The sequence below is a fragment of the Hypanus sabinus genome, chromosome 6 (genome assembly GCF_030144855.1).
Source record: "Hypanus sabinus isolate sHypSab1 chromosome 6, sHypSab1.hap1, whole genome shotgun sequence".
In the NCBI taxonomy this organism is placed as follows: Eukaryota; Metazoa; Chordata; class Chondrichthyes; order Myliobatiformes; family Dasyatidae; genus Hypanus; species Hypanus sabinus.
Genome location: NC_082711.1, coordinates 131245747 through 131269533, shown reverse-complemented (window position 1 = coordinate 131269533; position 23787 = coordinate 131245747). Strand labels below are relative to the sequence as shown.

At 42.2% G+C, this 23787-nt stretch overlaps 1 protein-coding gene across 5 annotated transcripts in view; it reads left to right on the top strand.

Moving 5' to 3' along the window:
• Positions 1–23787, top strand: part of zzef1 (zinc finger, ZZ-type with EF hand domain 1) — a 303511-nt gene that overhangs the window by 207381 nt on the left and 72343 nt on the right. For 3 of the 5 annotated variants that reach the window (XM_059972942.1, XM_059972940.1, XM_059972941.1), the window contains exons 44-51: positions 6256–6452; positions 8528–8647; positions 9492–9683; positions 10144–10244; positions 14123–14258; positions 18982–19011; positions 21020–21379; positions 22924–23067. In XM_059972942.1, coding sequence (XP_059828925.1) covers positions 6256–6452; positions 8528–8647; positions 9492–9683; positions 10144–10244; positions 14123–14258; positions 18982–19011; positions 21020–21379; positions 22924–23067 — 1280 coding nt within the window. The remainder of the gene's footprint in view (positions 1–6255; positions 6453–8527; positions 8648–9491; positions 9684–10143; positions 10245–14122; positions 14259–18981; positions 19012–21019; positions 21380–22923; positions 23068–23787) is intronic. The other 2 variants (XM_059972943.1, XM_059972944.1) reach the window with 1 other exon arrangement.

The window sequence follows — 23787 nt, the reverse complement described above, 5'->3', positions numbered from 1 at the left end:
ATGGGCAGCTTCAGCAATTTTGCCGCTTGCAGAGGTAAGTGCCGGGAGGGAAGGACAAATAGGCGAGGTAATCTTGAAGGAAGCCATCCCTGTGGAAAGTTGGTTGGGAGGGGGTGGGGAAGGTAAAGATATGATCAGTGTTAGGATCCCTTGGAGATGGCGGAGGTTTCGGAGGATGATGTGTTGGGTGCAGTAGGTCAGGGCAAGAGGAATTCTATCACTGTTAAGGCCGTGGGAAATGGGGTAACCATGGATGTTTGGGAAATGGAGGCAATGCGGATGAGGGCAGCGGCAATGATGGAGGAAGGGAGACCCTGTCCTTTGAAGGAGGAGGACATCTCAGTTGTCCTGGAAAGGTAATCTGCATGCAGTGGAGTCAAAGGAACTGAGAAAAGGGACTAGCTTATCCCAGCTGCTTGTAGGAACAGGGTCAGAGGTCTGGAAGGCTGCTCGTGTCTGTTTGGAATCAAATGACCTTACCTAATGTTTCAGAGCTGTCTGTCTGCACTTTTGGCATCCCCTACCCCAGCACTCCTCTGCCACCTGTCCAACACCACTTCTGTGGCATTTCACCCTCGCCATTCCCAACATCCTGTACTCCCACCAGTTTTACAAACTCACTCTCTGCTCCACAAAGGCGAATACAGTACTGTGCAGAGGTCACAGGCATCCTAGCTATATATAGGTGTCTAAGACTTTTGTATAATGCTGTATTGTTAAGAGTTTTTAAAAGTGCATTCAAAATTAGTTCAGTGGGAGGAATCATAGAGAAAGGTTAACTGATATTTTTATGATTGGAAACAGTGGGGTTCCGCAGGCTCGTATCTAAGTCCCTTGTTTTTCCCAGTTTGTTAACTATTTCAATTTAAATTCAGGGAGATGATACAATGTGACTGGGAGGAGGAAAGCTTTTAGACATCAGGAGAACATATACTCAGGAACAGGAAGAGGCCAGCAAACTCCTCACGGTTGCTCCACGTGATCAGTATCATCACAGATGATCTACCCCGGGACTTATTGTGTCATATCCCTTCAATTTGCAGAGATCTAACTTCCACCATTCAGACTACTTCAGTGTTAGCTTCCACAGCTCTGAGACAAATGGTGCGATCAATTGGACAGAAATGGCAAGGGAAATGTAATCCAGAGAAGTGGGTACAATGTATTTGAGAAAGTACCACACAGTAAGAGAATGCACGATAAATGGGAGGAGTGGAAGAACAGTGGGACCTTGGAATGCATGCACATTGATCCTTAAAGTTAGCAGGTCACTGACAGGATTGGAAAGGCACACAGGTGATTTTCTTTATTAGCCGAGCTGTATGGTTGTGTTGGAATTGTATACAGCCTGAGCACGTCATACAGATGTGTTGACCACGTAACAAGAAAAATGTTAATGTGGAGACAACCTCTGGGACACCGAATGGAAATTAATGATAAAGAAGCATTGGAAAAGCTTGTTTTGTTTACTCTGGAACATCAGAGCAAAGGGGAGATGTAATTGAGTAAACAAAATAATGGGATGTAGATAAATGTGAAGAACGGCAGAATAGTTAAAGAGCAGGAGTTGGAGGACAGATATTTCAAATCACTGGTAGAGAGATTAAAGAGTGCAAATGAGAAAAAAAATCTTTCCATCTTGAAGGCAGTGAGGTCTGGATCTCACTGTCTGATAGGATGGTTGTGACACAGTGATTGGATCTCACTGTCTGATAGGATGGTTGTGACAAAGTGATTGGATCTCACTGTCTGATAGGATTGTTGTGACACAGTGACTTGATCTCACTGTCTGATAGGATGGTTGTGACACAGTGACTGGATCTCACTGTCTGATAGGATGGTTGTGACACAGTGATTGGATCTCACTGTCTGATAGGATGGTTGTGACACAGTGACTGGATCTCACTGTCTGATAGGATGGTTGTGACACAGTGATTGGATCTCACTGTCTGATAGGATGGTTGTGACACAGTGATTGGAATTGTGCTTGGGAAGAGATGTGAACTGTGGGGTTATAAACTTGATTCTGGAAGGTGTGATTAGTTAAACTGGCATGGGTGTGATGCTGAATGGCTGTCTCCTGGGCTTTTTTTTGTGTTCCTATAAATGGTCAATGGAGTCAGGTTTATGGATCACTGGAGGAATGATTCTGTGATTGAAGATCACAGTATGACCATCAGCAGCACAAAGCTCCTGGGAATTCTGGGGTATTGTAATTAACTTTTCAACATTCTGTGACTTTTTTTCATGTATTCATATTTTTTCTTAATTTATTAACTGCTAAATTATTACTGTTACCACATTAACAAGAGTACAGTTTGCCAGTTCTTGACTCCAGAGTTGATTCAGTACTGACTTGCATTTAATCAACATGTGTTTGGCTGCAGTATGCCTGTATTCAAGGACACTTTTAACCTCTCACTGCTATGGGTGGAAGTTCCCATTTGCTTCAAAAAGGCAACAATTATACCAGTGCCTAAGAATAATGTGGGCTGCCTTAATGACTATTGCCCGGTAGCACTCACATTGACAGTGATGAAATGCTTTGAGAGGTTGGTCATGGCTAGACTGAACTCCTGCCTCAGCAGGGACCTGAACCCATTGCAATTTGCCTATCACCACAATTGGTCAACAACAGACACAATCTCAATGGCTCTTCACACAGCTTTAGTCCACCTGGATAACACAAACACCTGCGTCAGGATGCCATTCATCGACTATCGCTCAGCATTTACTACCATCATTCCCACAATCCTGATTGAGAAGTTACAGAACCTTAGCCTCTTTACCTCCCTCTGCTATTGGATCCTTGACTTCTTAATTGGAAAACCACAATCTGTGCGGTTTGGTGATAACATCTCCTCCTCACTCATGAGAGGAAAGCATTCTGACAGGCTGCATCACTGTCTGGTATGGAGGGGCTACTGCACAAGACAATAAGAAGCTGCAGAGGGTTGTAAATCTAGTCAGCTCCATCTTGGACACTAGCCTGCAAAGTGCCCAGGACGCCTTCAAAGAGTGGTGTCTCAGAAAGGCTGCGTCTATTACTAAGGACCCCAAGCGCCCAGGACATGCCCTTTTCTCATTGTTACCATCAGGGAGGAAGTACTGAGGTCTGAAGGCACACACTCAGTGACTCAGGAACAGCTTCTTCCCCCCTGCCATCCAATTCCTAAATGGACATTGAACCTGTGAACACCACCTCAATTTTTAAAAATATTTTATTTCTGTTATTGCACAATTTTTAATCTACAATACATATACTATAAATTTATTTATTTATTCTATATTATCTATTAGTTTGAACTGCTGCTGCTAAGTTAACAAATTTCACGACCCATGCTGGTGATTCTGATGCTGATACGCCTCCCTGACGTGATGAACCCTGGCAGGTTATTGATCTTGAACAGCCTGGCTCCTTTTAGAGTTGGCCTGTGGTGGGTTTTTTGTGGCAATCTAGTTTCTGTTTGTCGGCGTGCACAGGACTCAGTGGGTTTGGCCGTGTTTTGTACTGTCTTGCATATTTTTGCAGTTCAGGTGGGATTTCTACTGGTTACTCTTTGTAGACCATAACCGAGATCACGTATAGGAATTTTAAGCATTGCAACTTTCAGAGAGGCAGATCAAAATTCAGTAAACACTGTACGTGCACAACTTCTGATTGCGATTACTTGGAGTGGGACATGCTGTGGGCTGCAACATCCTGCCTCCTCCATGTGTGCCCCCACTCAATATGAATCTGCAGCTGGAATTTTGCCAGTGATAGAAGTTGCAGTAAATATTTAAATATTACCTCTGGCTTCCAAATCCTCTTCATGTACGCATATTTATTCTGTTGAATAATTATTGGGTGATGGGCAGCACTGTAACAATGCGTTTATACCACTATCTTTGTGCTTAAACACTTTACTTGGGCAGGTTTTTGACAATGGTGTTGATGTTTCACTAATCCATTGGGTTTTGATGAAGTGAGCCCCATCGCTTAGTTTCCTGCCCTTGCATTGTTTGTCATTTTTGGATTGTTATGAATTATTGTTTTTCTTTGTTTTGTAGCTATGGATCAAATTTTATCTATTCTGGCTTAATTTGTCCTATATAGGTTGGCAAGTATCAGGCTTTTTTTTTGTAATCTGCCACTATTTTACATTTAAATCCCCTCCTGTTTTGTGCTATTATCTGGATAAGTATTTTGATCAACCAAATGAGTCAGATGTGCATATTGATTTTGGGTCACCTTCTGCCTGCTGAATGCCTTTCTTGCAAGCTCCAAGAAATTGAGGGATAACTTATCTTCACCATGTTTTGTGTACTTCTGCCAAATCTATTGTTACATTAACTTTGGCTGGGAGCAATTTATTTTGTTTTGACTGATACAAATAGGATTTGTAATTATCTAAAAGGACATCCACATCCAGAGCCCATTCTCAGACTTTAACTACATCTAAAAACAAGGTGTGTCCTGCTGAATGATCTCAGCCTGAAATGTCGACTGTACTCTTTTCCGTAGATGCTGCCTGACCTGCCGAGTTCCTCCAGCATTTTGTGTGTGTTGATTGGATTTCCAGCACCTGCAGATTTTCTCTTGTTTGTGCTTGTTATTTGTTTTCCCTACAGCAAGTCAATTTGCATTTTTGCCTCTGGTACTATTTGCATTGTCTAATATTTTATGTGATGTGACAATGTCACATTGTTAACCAAGCATGACCTTGGCTCCCAGGAGCTCCCCCTTGTTCTTGCTTTAGTTCAGTAATGACTATCTACATGAGGGCTACTTTGCTGTCCGTCACTACTTCTATCTTCATGAGCAGACATTCGGGGATGAACATGACTTCCATTCTCTGGGTCTGAGATGCCTCCTGGCCCAGTTTGGGATCTGCATAATATGCGACGGGTGTGGTAGGAGATGCACAACGAGAAAAGTAGATCAGTAGTGCAGGGAGTGATTCACTCCACCTGCCATTTTTGCTGCGCTTTCAATGAATACACTCTTAAATGCCATCCCAAATGCCCTTCTTCATTTAGGGTGGTTATGAGCCATCAGCTCTCGAGTCTGTGGGCACATTACAATTTTTCAAGAAGGCTCTGAGAATGTGCTTGGGGAGACAAGATCCTTCAGATGCCGGAAATGCTGAGTAACATAGAAAAAGGTGGACGAGCTCAGCAGGCCAGGCAGCATCTGTGAAGGGAAATGGGGAATTAGGGTTTTGGGTTGATACCCTTCTGTCAATCCTGATGAAGAGTTTTGACCAAAAATGTTGACTGTTTCTCTCCTTAGGTATTGCCCGACCCAATGAGCTCCTCCAGACTTCTGTGTGTCGATCAAGAATGTCCTTGAGACCAATTACTTTATGTGAACAAAAATTACCTGTCAATCTCCTTTAAACCACCCCCCCTCACCTTAAATCTATGCGCTCAAGTTTGAAAAGCCAAGGGGAAAGATTTTGGCTATCTGCCCAGTTTTTTGTCTCTCATCATTTTATATACTTTTATGTATGTCCTGAGCTGTTTAATGTTACATTCTCACATCTACAGTGTTGTTATTATTGTCTGTGTGTTACTGACTGCAGACACTTTACATCTCATTACTCTTCAATGAGGAATGACCTTCTTTGATCTTTTTCCTATCCCCTGCTTTTCCTGGATGCTTATGGCTCATGTGCCTCAGCTGTTTAATTTTCCAGTTTGCCCCTTCCCTGGTCCATCCTTATCATTTCACCTTTGTTGGTGCATTAAACTTCCATAATCCAGCAAGTTTTACGTATTGGTTAAGGAGATTTTCCAGACTATCTGAGATGTTCAGACTTTTAACTCACTTTTTTTAAACATGGTGCAAAGTATAAACATTTCGCAGTGAAGCCAGTATGTTGAAGGGGAGTGTGGGAAACAGAACCAGGGGAGTGTCAAGGGAGCGTGGGGACTGGAGTTCCAGTGAATGAGGGAGAACACTAGCACCCGTGCCTCAGTTCCCACAATACCTTTTGTTCACGAAGGTCCCATTAACACAGACTGATCCAAGGTGATGTATGTTATTAACAAACTTTTTTGTAAGCTTTATTGATTTGCTACTGATTGTTTTGCTAATCAATTTGAATATATAGCTGAAACTCAGAGGGAAAGATCTAGAATCAATAAAATGAAATGGTGGGAAAAAAGAGCTAAAACCTAGATGGAAGTCTGAGAATTCAGTAAGAGGAAGTTTGTATGCTTAAACTAGCCACTCTTTTTAACAACTGCTTTTTCTCTTTCCTAAAACAGTTCGAGATTATCGGTTAATGCAAGTTAGTCAGACCGAGTGGATGACGACTCAAGCCCAGCTCGTCCAGTTCCTGCAGCAGTTCATGTTAATTTACAGCCACCTACTGCAAGCTAACATAGACAGCAGTTCCCCAGATGCAGTGGAGGCAACCTGGCTGCAATCATTAGCTCTAAAGGGTCTCTACAAATTGCTGCAGGTAATAACAAATGTACCAGTAGGTGCTGTTTCAGAATTTATACTCCAGTATTTCTCTCTTTGTGAAGTTCTGAATTTTAATTGCTTCTGCACTGTAATTCTGCCTTTCTCTTATCGTTAGGGTTGTGGCAGGCTTATTTGTCATTGAACATACCCCATTTTTGTTTCATGTGGAGGGCAGAGTGGATTTGATTTCCCTGCTCTATGACATCCTGACTTTGTATTTGTTTCTCCTGGACTGTTTCTTTCTGGCCCTTGTGCTGTCATAGTTTCCTTGTCTGCACCCTCCGTCACACTCCTGCTTGTGGCTCTTCATCCTCACGATATTTGTGCAGCCATGGGCAACATCCCCCTCTTTCTGTCCCTGTTGGACATTATTCGCAAGTGAATTAATGCAGATGTGTGGATAAATACAAAAAGAACAACCTTTTATGAAATTCTGATCATTATTCAAACATGTAAAGGGAAGGTAGCAATGAATCCTGTACATTGATTTCAGTTCAGCGTTTGATACCATCATCCCGCAGAGACTAGTGGAGAAACTGTCACTGCTTGGCCTTAACACTGCCATGTGTCGCTGGATTCTGGATTTCTTGACAGAGAGACCACAGTCAGTCTGTGTTGGCAGGAACATCTCTGACTCCATCACACTGAGCACTGGATCCTCACAAGGCTGTGTGCTCAGCCCATTGCTGTTTACACTGCTAACACATGACTGTGCAGCCAGATTCAAAGAGAACCTGATCATTAAATTTGCTGATGATACCACAGTGGTGGGGCTCATCAGCAAAAATGATGAAACAATGTACAGGGAGGAGGTTAAACACCTAGAGAGCTGTTGCAGTGACAACAACTTGATGCTTAATGTCACCAAAACCAAGGAGATGATCGTCGATTTCAGACAGTCTCAGCCTGAGCACACACCCCTCAGCATCAGCGGCTCCACAGTGGAGAGAGTGGAAAACATTAAGTTCCTTGGAATGCAGATCTCGGACAATCTCACCTGGTCCAGGAACACCACTGGGATTGTGAAACGAGCCCAGCAGAGATTGTACTTTCTGAAGAAGCTTAAACAAGCATCACTTCCCACTAACATCTTAACTACATTCTACAGAGGAGTGGTTGAGAGTGTGCTGACCTTTTGCATCACAACCTGGTACTCCAGCTGCAGTGCTGCTGACAAAAAAGCCTTGCAGAGGGTGGTTAGGGGAGCAGAGAAGGTTACTGGGGTCTCCCTACCTTCTGTCCAAGACCTCTTTCAGAGTCGATGCCTCCAGAAGACACGGTACATCATTAAAGACCCCTCACACCCTCTCCATGAACTGTTTGTTCTTCCGCCATCAGGTAAGCATTACAGGAGCATCAAAACTAAAACCACAAGGCTATTAAACAGCTTCCTCCCACAGGCAGTCAGACTGCTAAATAGCTGCTCTACCTGATTCTGCTTTGGACACTTTTACCTTGCACTAGACACTTATAACTTGTTTTTAACTGACATGTGGCTGTTGTGTTTCACTATTGTTATGTTTATTATTTAGTGTTGCGTTTGTTATGTTATGATTGCACTGCTCCTGGGAAACACTGTCTCATTCTGCCCTGCAGAGCTGATGTACGGTTAGAATGACAATAAAGTTTTTGAATCTTGAATTTTGAAAGGGAAAAGGGAGTAAAGGATGGAAATGCGCTTGATTAAATAGCATCAAAATAATTTAACAATTATTAACTGGCTATTTTTTGGTGGAACTTTGATGGAAATATTCCAGAGCACAGTGATGGATATAATTAGAATCCTAGACATTTTCTTGTGCAGGTTCACATGTTTGTACGATGACCAATGAAGGTGTTGGGTTGAAGTTTGGTCCTTTAATCAGGGAAAGAGACAACTCGAACATAAGCTCAATTAAGGAATGTTCATACCCCCATGTATCATGTTGTGATTTGGTAGATTATTTGTAGGTTTTTTTTTACAGATATCATGAATGTGTGGTGTGGATGAAAATTGCTGTAAATGTTTAGTCCTACCCCAGTGATGGTGGTTTGATTACCATAACATTAGTGTTTGTTTCTATTTTGCAGAAGCCTAGTATTGAAGAGATCCATCCAATCATTCTGCAGTCTGGTTTGATCAAACTGCTGGAGAAGAAATGTACCAGAGGGACAGGGTTTAGTAAGCTGTGGTTGCTTTGTGACCTGGAGGTGAGACCCATGTTATGTGTAATGGATGTTTTAAGTCAATAGAATGGTCTAATAACCGATCAGTAAATTAGAAACATAGAAAAACCTACAGCACAGTACAGGCCCTTCGGCCCACAAAGTTGTGCCGAACATGTCCCTATCTTAGAAATTACTAGGCTTACCTATAGCCCTCTATTTGTCCAAGCTTCATGTACCTATCCAAAAGTCTCTTAAAAGACCCTGTTGTATCCGCCTCCACCACCGTTGCCGGCAGCCCATTCCACGCACTCACCACTCTCTGCATAAAAAACTTACCCCTGACATCTCCTCTGTTCCTACTCCCCAGCACCTTAAACCTGAGTTCTGTTGTGGCAACCATTTCAGCCCTGGGATGTAATAACAACAATGCTATTGTAAAGGGGATAGAATTATAATCATTATCTTCAAAATGCTCTCCTACTGAGAGATCTGACACCTGACTAGGTTCATTTCCCAATACCAAATCAAGTACAGCCTCTCCTCTCGTAGGCTTATCTACATAGTGTGTCAAGAAACCTTCCTGAACACACCTAACAAACTCCACCCGTCTAAACCCCTTGGTCTAGGGAGATGCCAATTGATATTTGGGAAATTAAAATCTCCCATCACGACAACTCTGTTATTATTACACCTTTCCAAGATCTGTTTCCCTATCTGCTCCAATTTGTGCTGCTTTCAACAGATTTGAACATGTTTTGTTTTGTACTTCTAACTAGCCAGCCGTGTGGTTACTTGGAATTTGATAAAACAAGCAGATTGCGAATCTAAAGTGCAGCAGGTGGGCATAAAGGCTTAAGTTATTCTTGCTTTCTTTGTTTTGAACAAGACCCTCTCAATCATGATGTACTCGTCCAAAAAGGAGGCCAGTGCCAATGCCAGTGCTGAGGGGGCTGATTCGGAAACAGAAGAGCAGGAACAGACCCCAGATCGTGAATCTAAGACTGGTGCCTCTGATTTGGACAAAACTAAGCCTGATCCTTTGGATGGTCTTGATGAAGCCACAAAAATTTTTTTTCAGGTATGGAGCAAGTTTATTTTTCTAATTAGATATTGGAGTTTCTATTTATATTGAACACAACTTCAGCAAAAAAAAAAGTAGCTGCTCCAATTTGTGTAACATTCTGGCCATGTTTAGGACTTTAGGAATGGATTTGGGTAGTTTATGGAGTTCCAGGATTTAGACCATGTGATGGTGAAGGAATGATTATATATTTGCACGTTAGGATGGTAATCATGCTAAGAATGGTAATAGGCTTAGAATCAGTAGTCATGGTTAGATTTCATCTATCAGTTTCTCATGCCCAGCTCCTTCACAACGTGAGCAATGTGCTGAGAATCAGTGCAAAGATACAATTAAGTATAGAGCTCAGATTGAACTTGCCTTGTTTCATGTTGGTTCAGACCATATCCTGCTATTCCATTTTATAGGAAATGTAAACTGATTATTTCTATTGTAACTGAGAGATATTTTCTTCCAGATAACTCATGATGCTCTAAATGCACCATTGCATATTTTGCGAGCCATGTATGAACTTCAGATGAGAAAAATAGACTCCTTCTTCCTTGAAGTTCAAAAACGGTGAGTGTAGAATATTTTAGTGGTATGACAGCAAGCGACATTTTGCTACCTGAACCATGTGGGATTTTCTGTGCTACAAGATGCAGTGCAAACTTAATTGCAGAGTTGTTCTCTAGGTTTCTAGATATATTAAAAAAAAATATATTCATAACAATTTGGCCAGCAATGAAGATTAGACTAAGAAATGAAATGTAGATCTTAAACCTTTACTCTTGTTTGCTTTGCCAACAGAAAATTTGCATAAAACAGTGTTTTGTTGGGCCTTCTCATTTGAACTGTGATACTTTGAACGGATTGTCTTTACTGGATCGCCTATCACCCATTAGTGCCATAGAATGATGCACACTCTTCAGCTCGTGCTGTGCCTGATGCCAGTCTAAACTAATTTCATCTGCCTACATGTGCTCCTTTTTCTTCCTTTCCCTGCCTGTTTCTGTGTCTATCTACATGCCTTTTAAACATTGCCTTGTTTCTCCTCCTTCCATCTCCCCTGGCAGCACGTTCCAGGCACCTACCCCTCTGGGGGAAGAAGGTGACTAATCTGCCCCATCTGCCAGTTGCCCCTCAGCCCCTGGTGCTCCAGAAAGAAACAATCCAAGTTTGCCCAACCTCTCCTTAAAGCCAATCCACACAGCATGCTGATGAGCCTCTTCTGCACCCTCTCCTAGTGAGGCCACCAGAACTGAACACCCAACTCCAAATGTGGCCTAATGTAAGTTTTATACAGCTGCGACATAACTTGTCAACTTTTATAAACAAGAGACAATCTGCAAATGCTGGAAATCTGAGCGACACATGCAAAATGCTGGAGAAACTCAGTAGGCCAGGCAGCGTCTATGGAAAAAAGTACAGTCAACTGTTTTGACCAAAACTCTTCGACAGAACTGCAGAAGGAGAGTTGGGGTGTAGATTTAAAAGGTGGGTAGAGGAGAGAGAGGAACACCAGGTGAAACCTGGAGGCAGAGGGATGAAGTAAAGAGCTGTGGTTGATAGGTAAAAGAGACAGAAGGAAAGGGGGGGAGGGGAACCAGAGGGAGGTGATATGTGGGCAAGGAATTAAGGTGAGAGAGCGAGAAAAGTGGATGGGGAATGGTGAGGATGAGACACTTCTGGAAGCTTGAGAAATCGCTTTTCATGCCATCAGGTTGGAGGTTACCTAAACAGAATATAAGGTGGTGTTCCTCCACCCTAAGTGTGGCCTCATCACGACAGTGGAGGAAGCCATGGATGGACATATGGGAATGAGAAACGGAATTAAAATGGGTGGCCTCTGGGAGACCCTGCTTGTTCTGGCGGACAGAGCGTAGGTGCTCAGTGAAGCAGCGTACCGATCTGCGTCAGGTCCGCTGAGATCGCTCCCTACGCGACTCTCTTGTCCATTTGTCCCTCCCCACTGATCTCCCTCCTGGTGCTTGTATTTGCAATCGAAACAAGTGCTACACCTGTCCCTACACCTCCTCCCTCATTACCATTCAGGGCCCTAAACAGTCTTTCCAGGTGAGGTAACACTTCACCTGCGAGTCTGTAGGGGTCATTTACTGTGTACGGTACTCCCGTTGTGGCCTCTTGTGTATCGGTGAGACCCGATGTAGATTGGAAGACCACTTTGCCGAACACCTACACTCCATCTGCCAGAACAAGCAGTATCTCCCAGTGGTCACCCATTTTAATTCCGCTTCCCATTCCCGTTCTGCTATGTCTATCCATGGCCTCCTCCACTGACATGATGAGGCCACTTAGGTTGGAGGAACAACAACTTGTATTCTGTTTGGGTAGCCTCCAACCTGATGGCATGAACATCGATTTCTCAAACTTCCGGTAATTCCCCATCCTTCACCATTTCCCATCCCCTTTTCCCTCTCTTACCTCATCTCCTTGCCCACCCCGCCTCCCTCTGGTGCTCCTTCCCCCCTTTTCCCTCTCTTACCTTATCTCCTTGCCCACCCTTCGCCTCCCTCTGGTGCTTCTCTTCTATCCCCGCCCCCCTTTCCCTCTCTTACCTTATCTCCTTGCCCACCCTTCGCCTCCCTCTGGTGCTCCTCCCCCCCCAGCTTTTCTTTCTTCCATTGCCTTCTGTCTCTTGCACTAATCAACTTCATCCCTTCCCCTCCAGGTTTCACCTATCACCTTGTGTTTCTCTCTCCCTTTCCCCCACCTTTTAAATCTACTCCTCAACTTTTTTTCTCCAGTTCTGCCGAAGGGTTTTGACCTGAAGTGTCGACAATACTTTTTTTTCCATAGATGCTGCCTGGCCTGCTGAGTTCCTCCAGCATTTTGTGTGTGTTGCTTGTCAACTTCTATGGTCTGTGCTCTGAACAATGATGGTAGACATGCCATAAAGCCTTCTTTACTTCTTGTCTACTTGTGTAGCCATTTTCAGTGAGCTATGGACTTGTACCCCAAGTTCTCTTTGTAGATCAATGGTGTCCTGCCATTTACCATATACTTCATGCTTGCATCTGACCTTATATCTCTCTAGATTAAACTCCATCTGTATCTTTTTCTTCTAAATCTCCAACTGATCAACATCCTGTTGTGTCCTTCCCGGCCGACTACAACTCCATTAATTTTTGTCTCATCTGCAGACTTGCTAACCAGATCAATCTACATTTTCATTTGTACCATTAATACATGTGACAAACAACAGCTGTCCCAGCACTGATCCTTGTGGAACACCACAGGTCACAGATCTCCAGACAAGAAAAATGCCCTCTCTGCGGCTATCCTCTGTTTTCTATGACCGAGCCAATGAAATCAGTAGTGTTTTCATCTGCTTTAATTATCTACAACAAGGGACCTCATCAAATGTTTTACTAATGTCCATGTATTTACCTGCACTCTGACCCTTATCACTCATCTTTTTCACCTCCTCAACTAAATTCAATCAGATTTTTGAGATGGGACTTCCCCTGCATGAAACCATACTGATTATCCCTAATAAATCCATGCTTTATCTAATGTGTAAATATTTTCCCTAGGCACCTTCATTTATTTCCCTACCACTAATGTAAACTGATGTCAGATTAGCTTAATGCTAGTGTTTTAAGTTCTGAATTAGGAAATCTTATACTTGGAGCCTTCTTGTCCCAAAAGTGCAGAATCTAGGCTGAGAGAGAACTTTGAGCTTTGAACTTTCATTATCCAGGCTGTATCAGATGAATATAAAATAATACTGTGGCAATATCTGACAAGCAGGGAGTTCTCCAGGTATTCTGAACAATATTTCATTATCACATGGGCCTTTGCAATAATTGTACTTCAAAAGGAATTGATTTCCTCTGGCAATTGCTGGGGACGTAAATGCACATTTCTGACAGTTTTGCCTAATGGCTTTTCACTGAGTTGTTTGGTAGCTGAACCTAGATTCTGTCAGTATTGGTTTGATTCAGAGTTTGGAACTTAAAGCAGAAGCCATTCTTAAGTTGATCTGCTGAGTTCCTCCAGGATTTTGTGTATGTTGCAGCCATTTAAGAAAAATGTTGAAGGGAAACGGAATAAAATGATGTGGGGATTGGGCAGATTAGGATTCTGGTTGCTTTGACTGGACAACCAGATTTGTTAGGCCAAATGGATTGTCACAATGTTCTCATTTCAGTGCAGTACTACACTGTGTGTTGTGTGTGAAGGATGGTGAGGTTTGAATTTACAGCAGCTATTGAATGTTAAAGGAATGAAGATTCTTTCATACTTAGTGTCTGAAGCTCATGAATTTTGGGTGTTGTATTCAGATCTCAATGTACCACTACAGGTTAGCTTTGGCAGAGAAATATCTTTAACCCTGTCAATTAAAACAAGTTGTGGAGAATGGCTTGAAGCATTACTATTTTACCTTTTTGGTGGAAGATGCAAGTTGGTTAAACTGTCTTTTCTCTCTCTAGGTTTGATGGACATGTAATTACCACAGATGAGATCATTCAGTCTATGTCTACGAAGTGGCAGCCTAATGAAACCTTGCACACGGAAGACCACAACACAAAAGCAGTCGACACTGACATGATGATTGTACCATGTGTGGTGTGTCCTTTTTCGTACTCAATGATTTCTTTAAAAAATCAAAATTCTGTAAATAATTACATCATGTCCAAAGTAGAATTTCTGGACAGATTGTATGAATATGCAGGAGAGGTAGACTCCTAGAGGCAGCTTCCAAGACCTGTGCATGAAGATATTATGGCTACTCTAACACTTTACTATGATCTGATTAGGCTCTTAAGGAATTTGATCAACACCATAAATTAATTAATGGGATTGCATCTGGTATTAGTTTCACTTTGAAGACTGAAGTGCAACTTTCCAAATAGTATGAGCCTGTTTGGCCCATGTAACTATATATTTGCTTGCCCAGTATATGGTGTATTCACTGAAGAGCAATATAGTGCAGCTATCATAATTCATGATGATGCATTGCACTTGAAGTTGCTCTGTATTAAGGAGCACTTCAGTAGTTAGCTTTACGGGGAATTACAGAGTCATTCAGTAGGGAAACAGGCCATTTATCCACACCAACTCCTCTCCCTAAGTGATTCAAGTGTTCACGCAAACACTTAAATGCTGTTAATGACCCAGGTTCAACCACTCTTTCAGGTTGTGCATTCAAGGTACATAGCACCCTATTGATGAAGAAGCTGCTCCTTATATCTCTCTCTTTCCCCTCACCACAAGCTATTGACCTCTTGTTTTCATCTATGTTTGATGGGAGGAAACGTTTCCTGCAGTCTACCCTATCTGTACCCCTCATGATTTTCTATACCCCAATTATGTTCTCTTTAATCTTCACCAAACTAGCTTTTCGAGTCTACCTTGTAATTGAACTGCTTCATCCCAGGCATTATTCTGGTGAATCTTCTCACTTCCCTTTCCAATGCTATCATGTCCTTCCTCCAACATCCAGAGCTGCATGCTGTACGTCAACTGAGGTCTGACCAAGATTTTGTAAAATTGGAGCATAACCTCCCACCTGTATGCAATGGCCAATAACCCACAAACCACCTTTGTCATATGGTCTACCTGCATTGCTACCTTAAAGGCTCCATAGAGTTGTACTCTTGAGAACCCGCTCTTCCTCCGTACTCCCTACCATTCATGGTGTGCATCCTGGTCTTTTTGGTACTGCTAAAATGCATAACCTCACATTTGACTGGATTAAGCAACATCTGCCTTTTTTTTCAGTCCATTTCACCAACACATCAACATCTCTCTACAGCTGGACCACCTTCCACTTCGTCAACAAGTTTGCCGATCTTTGTGTCAATGACAATTTTACTGATCATGCTTCCCATAACCATTTACAATCAGCAAGCGTGCTAGCACTAATCATTATGGAACAGTCCTTGCCACAGGCATTCATGTGCAAAAGCAGCCATTTCCTATCACTGTCTGACAAATGGCATCTTCCATGTTTGGAGTGTAGTCATCTAAGATCATCAGGGGTTGTTTCTTTCTGTTGGAGAGTCCTTGTTGGGTCTTTTTAAAGTTGCTGAATTGCCTCTTGGGATAATTAAATCTAAGTTCAAAAGTAAACTGTGGTGCCTAAATGGCTATTTCCCGAATGTTTTACAAGATATCCTGCCCACTAGCAGGTTGTCTTACTATCAATTTTTGTGAACATTACAAATATAGTATTGGATTGTACTAAACTGCACATAGAATCAAAAGGCCTTGAATGCTGGAAATCTAAAATGAAACAGAAAATGCTGGAGTTGAATTTTACCCTTATAATTATTGTCCCCATTTTTATCTGCATAGAGTAGATCCTATTCATACTGTTGGAAAGACTAGTCGAGGGGCTGGATGTGTAAAATATTTTATAGAGTAGCAGGAGCTACCACAAAGCATGCCACACAACTGGAAACATTGCACTTCCAGCCCTGGATTGGATACTTGCTACTCTGGAGTCCAGAATGTTAAAGGATATTAACAGCTATTGAATCCTAAGCTGAACATGATATCCTGTATCTTGCCCATCACCAAGTTTGCACTTATACTTCTGTAACGTCTGGGTACTCCTGTATTGGCCATGCATTCACAGCTGTTGAAATGTTAGAGACATTACGTTATTATTTTTCGATTTAACCCCCTGTGCCTCACTTCTTGAGTCTTGCGTTGCATAAGCCGCAGTCTCCAAGATGCTGCCACCCTTTTTCTGACCAGCACTCTTCTGCCTCTCATCCACCATCTCCACTCAACTCCAGTACATTATATCCCAGCTCCTGTCTAAGGGCCTTTATCACGTGAGGCTTTTAAATGCCTCAACCTCATGCTTTTCATTCAGATTCTGATCTACTTTGCATCATTGGTCTCTTTATTATCTTTCTGATGCTGGCAGAGTCTTTCCCCAAGCTTCCTTTTATTTCACCTTTTACCTTTTGAATGCATCTCTCGGGGCTTATCTTTTCAGCCCTACGCTCACATTCTCTACATTATGTTATTTCTTCTTAATCAGCCACACGTTGAATAAATGGGAATACTTACCGATCTTCTCAAGTCCTTTCTGTCAGACTTTAATGTTTGCTTGATCTGCTTGCATGACAGTTCTCGTCTCTGAATGCAGGAGAGCTGGAATGGCAAAGTTCAAGGTAGCTGTGCGCCAAGCATTGCTCACCTCATTCCCTGACAAAAACAAATTTATTAAAGAGAGGTTTACACAAATCGTGTGGGAGTAACTAAAACACTCTGTCAAAAAGCTAGAACAGAAACATAGTTATGTAATTAGGCCATTTCGCAGGCAAGTTAATGTAACATGCAGTTCCAACTGCTTTCTTTCTCAATCTTTTTATAGAATTTTTCAAAAACAGATACATAATGGTCATAGTAGTACAAAGGGAGTGAGATTACATTGTTGGCAATTAACACAAGTAAAAACTGTAGGTAACACCAATGTAATGACCTCCCAAACCCTTGATATAAACAAGATACAAAAAAAAGATGGAATGCAGTTCCAACTACTGATGTGCTCAAAAAAAACTCTGAGTTTACATTAGTCAGAATCATGGGGTCTTCAACACAGAAATAGGCTCTTCAGCTCAACTTGTCCATGCCAACTATGTTGTCCAGCAAGCTCATTCCATCTGGCTTTGTCTGGCCCATAACCCTCTAAACTTCTCCTCCCCACGGACTTATCTAGATGGCTTTTAAATGTTGTTACCATGCCAGATATTCTGGCAGCTCATTCCAAAAACATTCCACCCTTTATGCAAGGAAGCTGCCTTTGATATCCCTTTTAAATCTCTTGCCTTTGATCTTGAAACCTACAGTACTGTGCAAGAGTCTTAGGTACATGTAAAACAATTCTGTAAAGCAAAGAAGTTTTCAAAGATAATGAAATGAGAAATTTCTCAATATCAAACAATTACTATAAAGAGCAGTAACCAGTAAAAAAAAATTAAATTAGTATTTGGTGTGCCTTTAAAACACTATCATCTGAATCAAACTCTTACAATGTCATGCATTTTTATAAGAAAATTGGCTGATAGGTTGTTCCAAGCATCTTGAAGAACTTGCCACAGTTCTTCTGCAGACTTCGGCTGTTTCGCTTGCTTCTGTGGAGAACAGTGTTCTGTGGAGGCTATACCATCTGAAACCATGTGGAAAAAGAATCTAGGGTGCCTCAGGATTTTGCATTGTACTGTATTTCCTCTTATCAACTCCTTGGGTGGGTGGAGGGGCGATAATGTGCTTTCCTCCTGTCTGTGCCCCTCATAATCTGGTCACCCATCAATCTCCTGTGTTACAAGGAATAAAGTCCCAGTCTACACAACATCTCCTTGTAACTCAGGCCCCAAGTCCTGGTAAATCTTCTCTCATTTTTTTAAATTTAGTAACATCTTTGCTGAAACAGAATGGCCATAACTATATACAGTACTCCAAGTGTGTCTCACCACCATCTTGTGTGACTTTACCAACAGCTGTACTTAGTGCCTTGTTTGTTGAAAGCCAGTGTGCTAAGCACCTTTTCCACCCTATCTGCTTGTGATGCTGTCTTCAACAAACTGTGCACTTGCATTCCCAAGTCCCTCTGTTCTAAAACACTTCTTATGGCCCTAACATTCACTGTGCAAGTCCATAATTTTGCAGTTACCTCCTTGAAACTGGTGCCCATTGCCATGTTAGTCCAGAACATGTGGAGCATGTTTTTTCAGAGTACTTCTCATGGACCTGACTTGTTATATGGTGGTGCTAACATTGTTTACCAGAAGAAAAAAATTTAATTTGCAGAGTCACCTTCATTCTAAAGAATGTCAAAGAACACATAAAACATGAGCAGCGTTTACTGCACATCCCTTGTACCCTTTTGAAGTTGATAATCCTCCTTGTACAACCTTATTCGATTTACTGAAGATTCTCCCATCCGGCTGTTTGGAGTGTCTTCCATAATGTTGACTGGTGTCACACTTCCATCAATGTGTTCCCTCAAATACTATCAGGAATAATGTGTATTTTGAGAAACATTTGGAGCATGCTAAATAGAACTCTGTGTGTGTGTGTGTGTGTGTGTGTGTGTGTGTATCACATTGTGCAGTCAAATTGCCCTGTGGAAAATGCCGTTTGGACGAATGAAGGCCCTACAAATAATCCTGTTCTTAGTTTCCAATTCATTGTTGGAGGGTTGGTATTTCCAGCATTTTCTGCTTTCATTTCAAGTAACCAAGCAAATTAATAACAACTTGTAGTAATTCTGTGTTAAAATTGCGATAGGAGCCTTGTAACTTGAACTCACCAAAATCACCCCTTTCCACAGCACAAGATCATGGGAAAGGCCTGCACACTGGTAAGTGGACAGACATTTCCACAATGGAGACATCAAAGGCACTTCAACTAGCGCATGCATATAAATTTAATTGCATTTTTAAGTGAAGCAAAATCGGCTTACATGTAGCTTTCTGTAAAACAAACCCTGACACCTTCCTTTTCATTTTCTTTTTGCATTCTGTTTATATGCAACTCTGTACACAATGTAGGTTAAAGGAGACAAAATTTTGCAAACGAGCCTGTGCCAACAACATGAGTGAGCATCATGCTGTAAACACGTTGACCTTTTTGGCTTAGCCTTAACTTTGTAGCATATGACAGGAATTTGCCTGATCCAGATTTGCATATAGACAAATTGGGCAAAACTGAATTTGTTTTCTCTTCAAAAACCTTCCCTCTTACTGGACTCCTGGAATGAAATATGGACAGTAAGTGGTCCTGCTGGCTTGAGATGGTGCTTTAAGGAACAGGCTTACGGAGCAAATCTCTGAACCTTGCATCATGTTTAGAAATACGATGGGATTCTTCTCTCCTCTGCACCCTGCAAAACTTTGACATGCCTTTTAAAACTATGCAAAAGCTAACTGTGGTCCAACCAATGATTTTGAACTTGTTTTCCAAGGGTCTTTGGTAATTATGAAGGGGCATCATTTCAAATCCCACCCTGGCAACTTTTTTGCAACAGCATTTTGTTTCATCATTCAAAATCTTCCTGGGCTGACTTCCTAATTGTAAACTCATTGAACAATCAAACTAAACATGTGCACATGAACAAATGACAAAATATCCTTAAAATTGTATGGTGATATTCTGAGATTATTTAAATACTACTAGATGTATTTGAATTAATTGTTAGTGATTCTTTTTATAACTATTGGTAATAATCATGAAATTACCACACTTTATTAACAATCTCGCTTTCATTCCATTATAGTCTTTGTAGGCAGTTTGATTAAAGTTACTTGATGTGTGACAGGACCTACAAAAATGTGTTTGACATTCAACTGTTCTAAATTGTCTGAGAAAACTCTTAGTTGTTTTAGAACCACTATGAGAATGACTGCAGCACTTCAAGGATGCCTGTCCATCGCCACCCGAGGGCAGCTCTGATAGAGCAGTGAATGCTGGCTTTGCGCATTCTAGTTGCAACATGGTGAATGATGTCCTTATTTCAGAACCGATATTGGAGCCAATCCTAAAATGAAGATCGTTGGCTGGCTTTCGTGAAATTAATTTATTTATTGAGATACAGTATGGAGTAGCCCTTCTGGCCCTTTGAACTGCGCCGCCCAGTAATCCTCCAGTTTTAATCCTAGCCTAATCACGGGACAATTTACAGTGACTAATTAACCCACCAGCCGGTACGTTTTTGGACTGTGGGAGGAAACCAGAGCACCTGGAGAAAACCCACGCAGTCATTGTGAGAGCGTACAAACTCCTACCAGTCTGCGGTGGGAATTCAGCCTGTACTGTAAAGCGTTGTGCTAACCTCTATGCCACCATGCTGTCCCACTGTACATGTTCCTGAGGGAGCACCACAGGGTAGGTGTTGAGAATCTTATAGGAGACAACATTGTCAAAGCTAAGACGTGCAGAGATATTGTTCTGAGAAAGTAGTGAATCTCTAAAGTTTAGAAATGGAGATGGTGTTCTTCAGGAGGAAGTAGGTACATTTTTGAAAGATCAAGGAACTGAGGCCAAAGGAACTGGCACAGATGAGGAGACGAGGCCTTTGGCAGATCAGCCATGATCACATTGAAAGATTTGAGGGGCCAAGTGGTCAACTCCTTCTGTTACATTATGTGCTGCTCAGAAGCCTCCTAACTCATCATTCAAACATTGGAGAAAATCTGATCTTGGTTTATTTCATTTCATTGATAAACTGAAAACTTGTTAGTTGCATTTTAACGTTCATTCTTTAAGGGTTAAATGTAAAGAGATGGTATGTGGCCAACCTTAGCTTCAAATTATATTGTTAGTTATATATGGGTAGTGAATTTAACCTGTTTTCTGTTTTTAAAACCTAGTCCAAGCCTTTGCGTTATGAGAAAGCAGTGGAAGAGAGCAATCCTGTCTCACAGAAGCTCATAACCAATACAGAAAGTGATCTGCAGCGCAGCTACGCTAAACAACGACGCACTAAAAGCTCCATGCTGCTGCATAAAGAGCTGGACTTGCGTGGCAAGAGGACAGTGCGTGACTACCTCTACAAAGTCAACGAAGCCATCTCCATTCTATATGCCAGGCATGTGCTCGCTTCTCTATTGGCCAACTGGCCAAGTGGAGTGCCAATCACAGAGGAGATGCTGGGGCTCAGCTGCCCATCTCACATGGCCTACATACTTGATTTGCTAATGCAGCTGGAGGAGAAGCCTCTGTGGGAAAAGGTTGGTGAAGAACGCTCGGGCTTGCAAACTTGTCAAAGCACTACTAAGTAAAGCAGGCCTAGCTAACCATCCCTACCGGGGCTATGAAGTAATGGAAGTTCACAGGCAATAGGGAGAGTAAGTGCTTCAGGTCCTTGTTATTCACGAGGGATGGGGCATGGGCTTCCACAAATGACATTGTGATCAGTAATTGCAACAAAGATTCACTAAACTGGGTTCATAGATGTTGTATAATGGAATCAGGTCAGAATTATTTAGTTTAGAAGAATGAAGGTGATCTTATTAAAACTTACAAAGCTTTTGCTAGGGGGGGTTGCAGAGAGAGTAATTCACCTGACTAAGGAGTCCAGAACCAGCAGTTAGCCTTGGAGTAAGAAGCTGATGTTTCAGACTCAGATGAGGATAAGATTCACCACTTGGATGGTAGTCAGTTTTTGGTATTCTGCACAGAAAATCAGCCATTGATTTCATTGAAGGCCGATGAGAACAGGTCTCTGAATATTAAGGGAATGGAGAGATACTGGAATACTGCAGGTTCGTGGAGATCAGGATGAATGAGAGACAGGCTTCAAGCACCCAATATTGAACTGATGTTTAATGTTTACCTTTTTTAATGTCATTATCATTTTTGTCTCCTATTCCCTCCCTTATTTTTCTATTAATTGCCCTCCCTTCTTTTACATTTTCTTCACTTCATCCTATCCCCCATATCATTACTGACTGCCCCTTCCTCCCCTCCTATCTGATCTTCCCTCCTCTGCCTGTCCTCCTGCAACCCAGAGATGATCAAATATCCTGCTGGAGAAGACCCTTGTGACTGAGTTCCCTTCTCCCACTCCAGTTGTGTGATCATGTACAAAATGTCTGTTCATGTCAGAGGGAAAATTAAACAATGCCTTAACCCCTGCCCCCCGCCCTTCTGAAAGAGTGCTGCGCCAAGATCATGGGCCACCTGCTGAGCAGTCTGAACCCTGAACAGTGTTGTTTAATGCTTTTCACTGCACACACTTGTATTTTCTGGAGTACATTGTTTTTTTTTAACTGCACCCCTGTATTGCTGATAGCCAAGTCTGCTTTGATGGGATGGCCACCTGTGTCTCACCACTAAGGTGTGGCCCAGGGTAGCATGATGTAGGGGCTGCCTCAGGACAGGCAGCTGGCTTCACTCACTCAACAAGACATCAGGTCCCCCAAGCTGCCTGTGAGTGTTCCTGAATGCCTTTGACATCCGTGAATATTAACACTAGAGCTGCTTAAACAAAAAGAAATGTTTAAACTACAATAAAGTTTTTTAAAATGTTTAGAACAGTTCTAATCTTTGCCACAAACTAAAGTAAACAACTTACTTCCAGGAGCCAGCTGGCCTCCCTGTCATTTGGGTGGTGCCAGGATTAATCCATGGCAGGCTCAGCAGACAGCCCTGGAGGTTCAGGCTGATTTGTTGGGCCGGACACCAGGAAAGCAAGGCTCTGGCAGCGTGGGTTCAGAAGTTCTGGACACTAATCACATGTTTATTGTTTTCTTTCCTCCACTGTTTTTGTCAGATTCTGCAGAGAGTGTTGCTTGGTTGCAGCGAGAACATCCTGGGATCTTTAGCAGTGACTGCCTGTCAGTTTATGGAGGAGCCAGGAATGGATGTCCAGATCAGAGAGTCCAAGCACCCCTATGACAATAATACAACGATTGAGGTATGGCGGGTACTACTATGGTACGCCTTGAGTCTGTTACCAGGCCCACCGTAAACAAGCTGTCACTGTGATATGAGAAACTGGTTTCAGACCAAGACCATTGTTACTTTGTGTTAGTAGGCAACAAAGCCCACATGTTTCATATCCCTGCACTATCCTGAGTGGCCTGGCAACCTGTGAGTTAATTTGAAGTTTTACCAGCATTTTAGTGTCTGAAACAACACACCTTTCATTCCACCATCCCCCCACCCTACTGGTAAATCTGTACGAACCCCAGATTACTAGAAATACTCGCCTGCTTTTGCCGAAGTTTTTGTGTGATGTCTGCCACAACCACTTTTGTCTGTTAATATCACATTCAGTGATAAGCAACTATGAAAGTGCAGCACAAGGTGCTGAAGTATGTTGATCATAGAGCACAGTACAGGCCCTTAGGCCCATGATGTCGTGCTCAACTTTTAACCTACCAGGATCAATCTATCATCCATATCCCTATTTACGAGCTTCTTACATGCCTCTAATGTATCTGCCTCTGCCACCACACTGGCAGGGCATTGAATGCACTCCCCACTCCCTGTGTGAACTTGCCTTTGATATCAGCCCTATAATTTTCTGCAATCATCTTGAAATTATGCCCCTTTGTATTAGCCATTTCTGTCCCAAGATGAAGTCTGTGCAATCCACTTGATCTATGCCTCTTATCTTGGAGGAGGGAAGGGT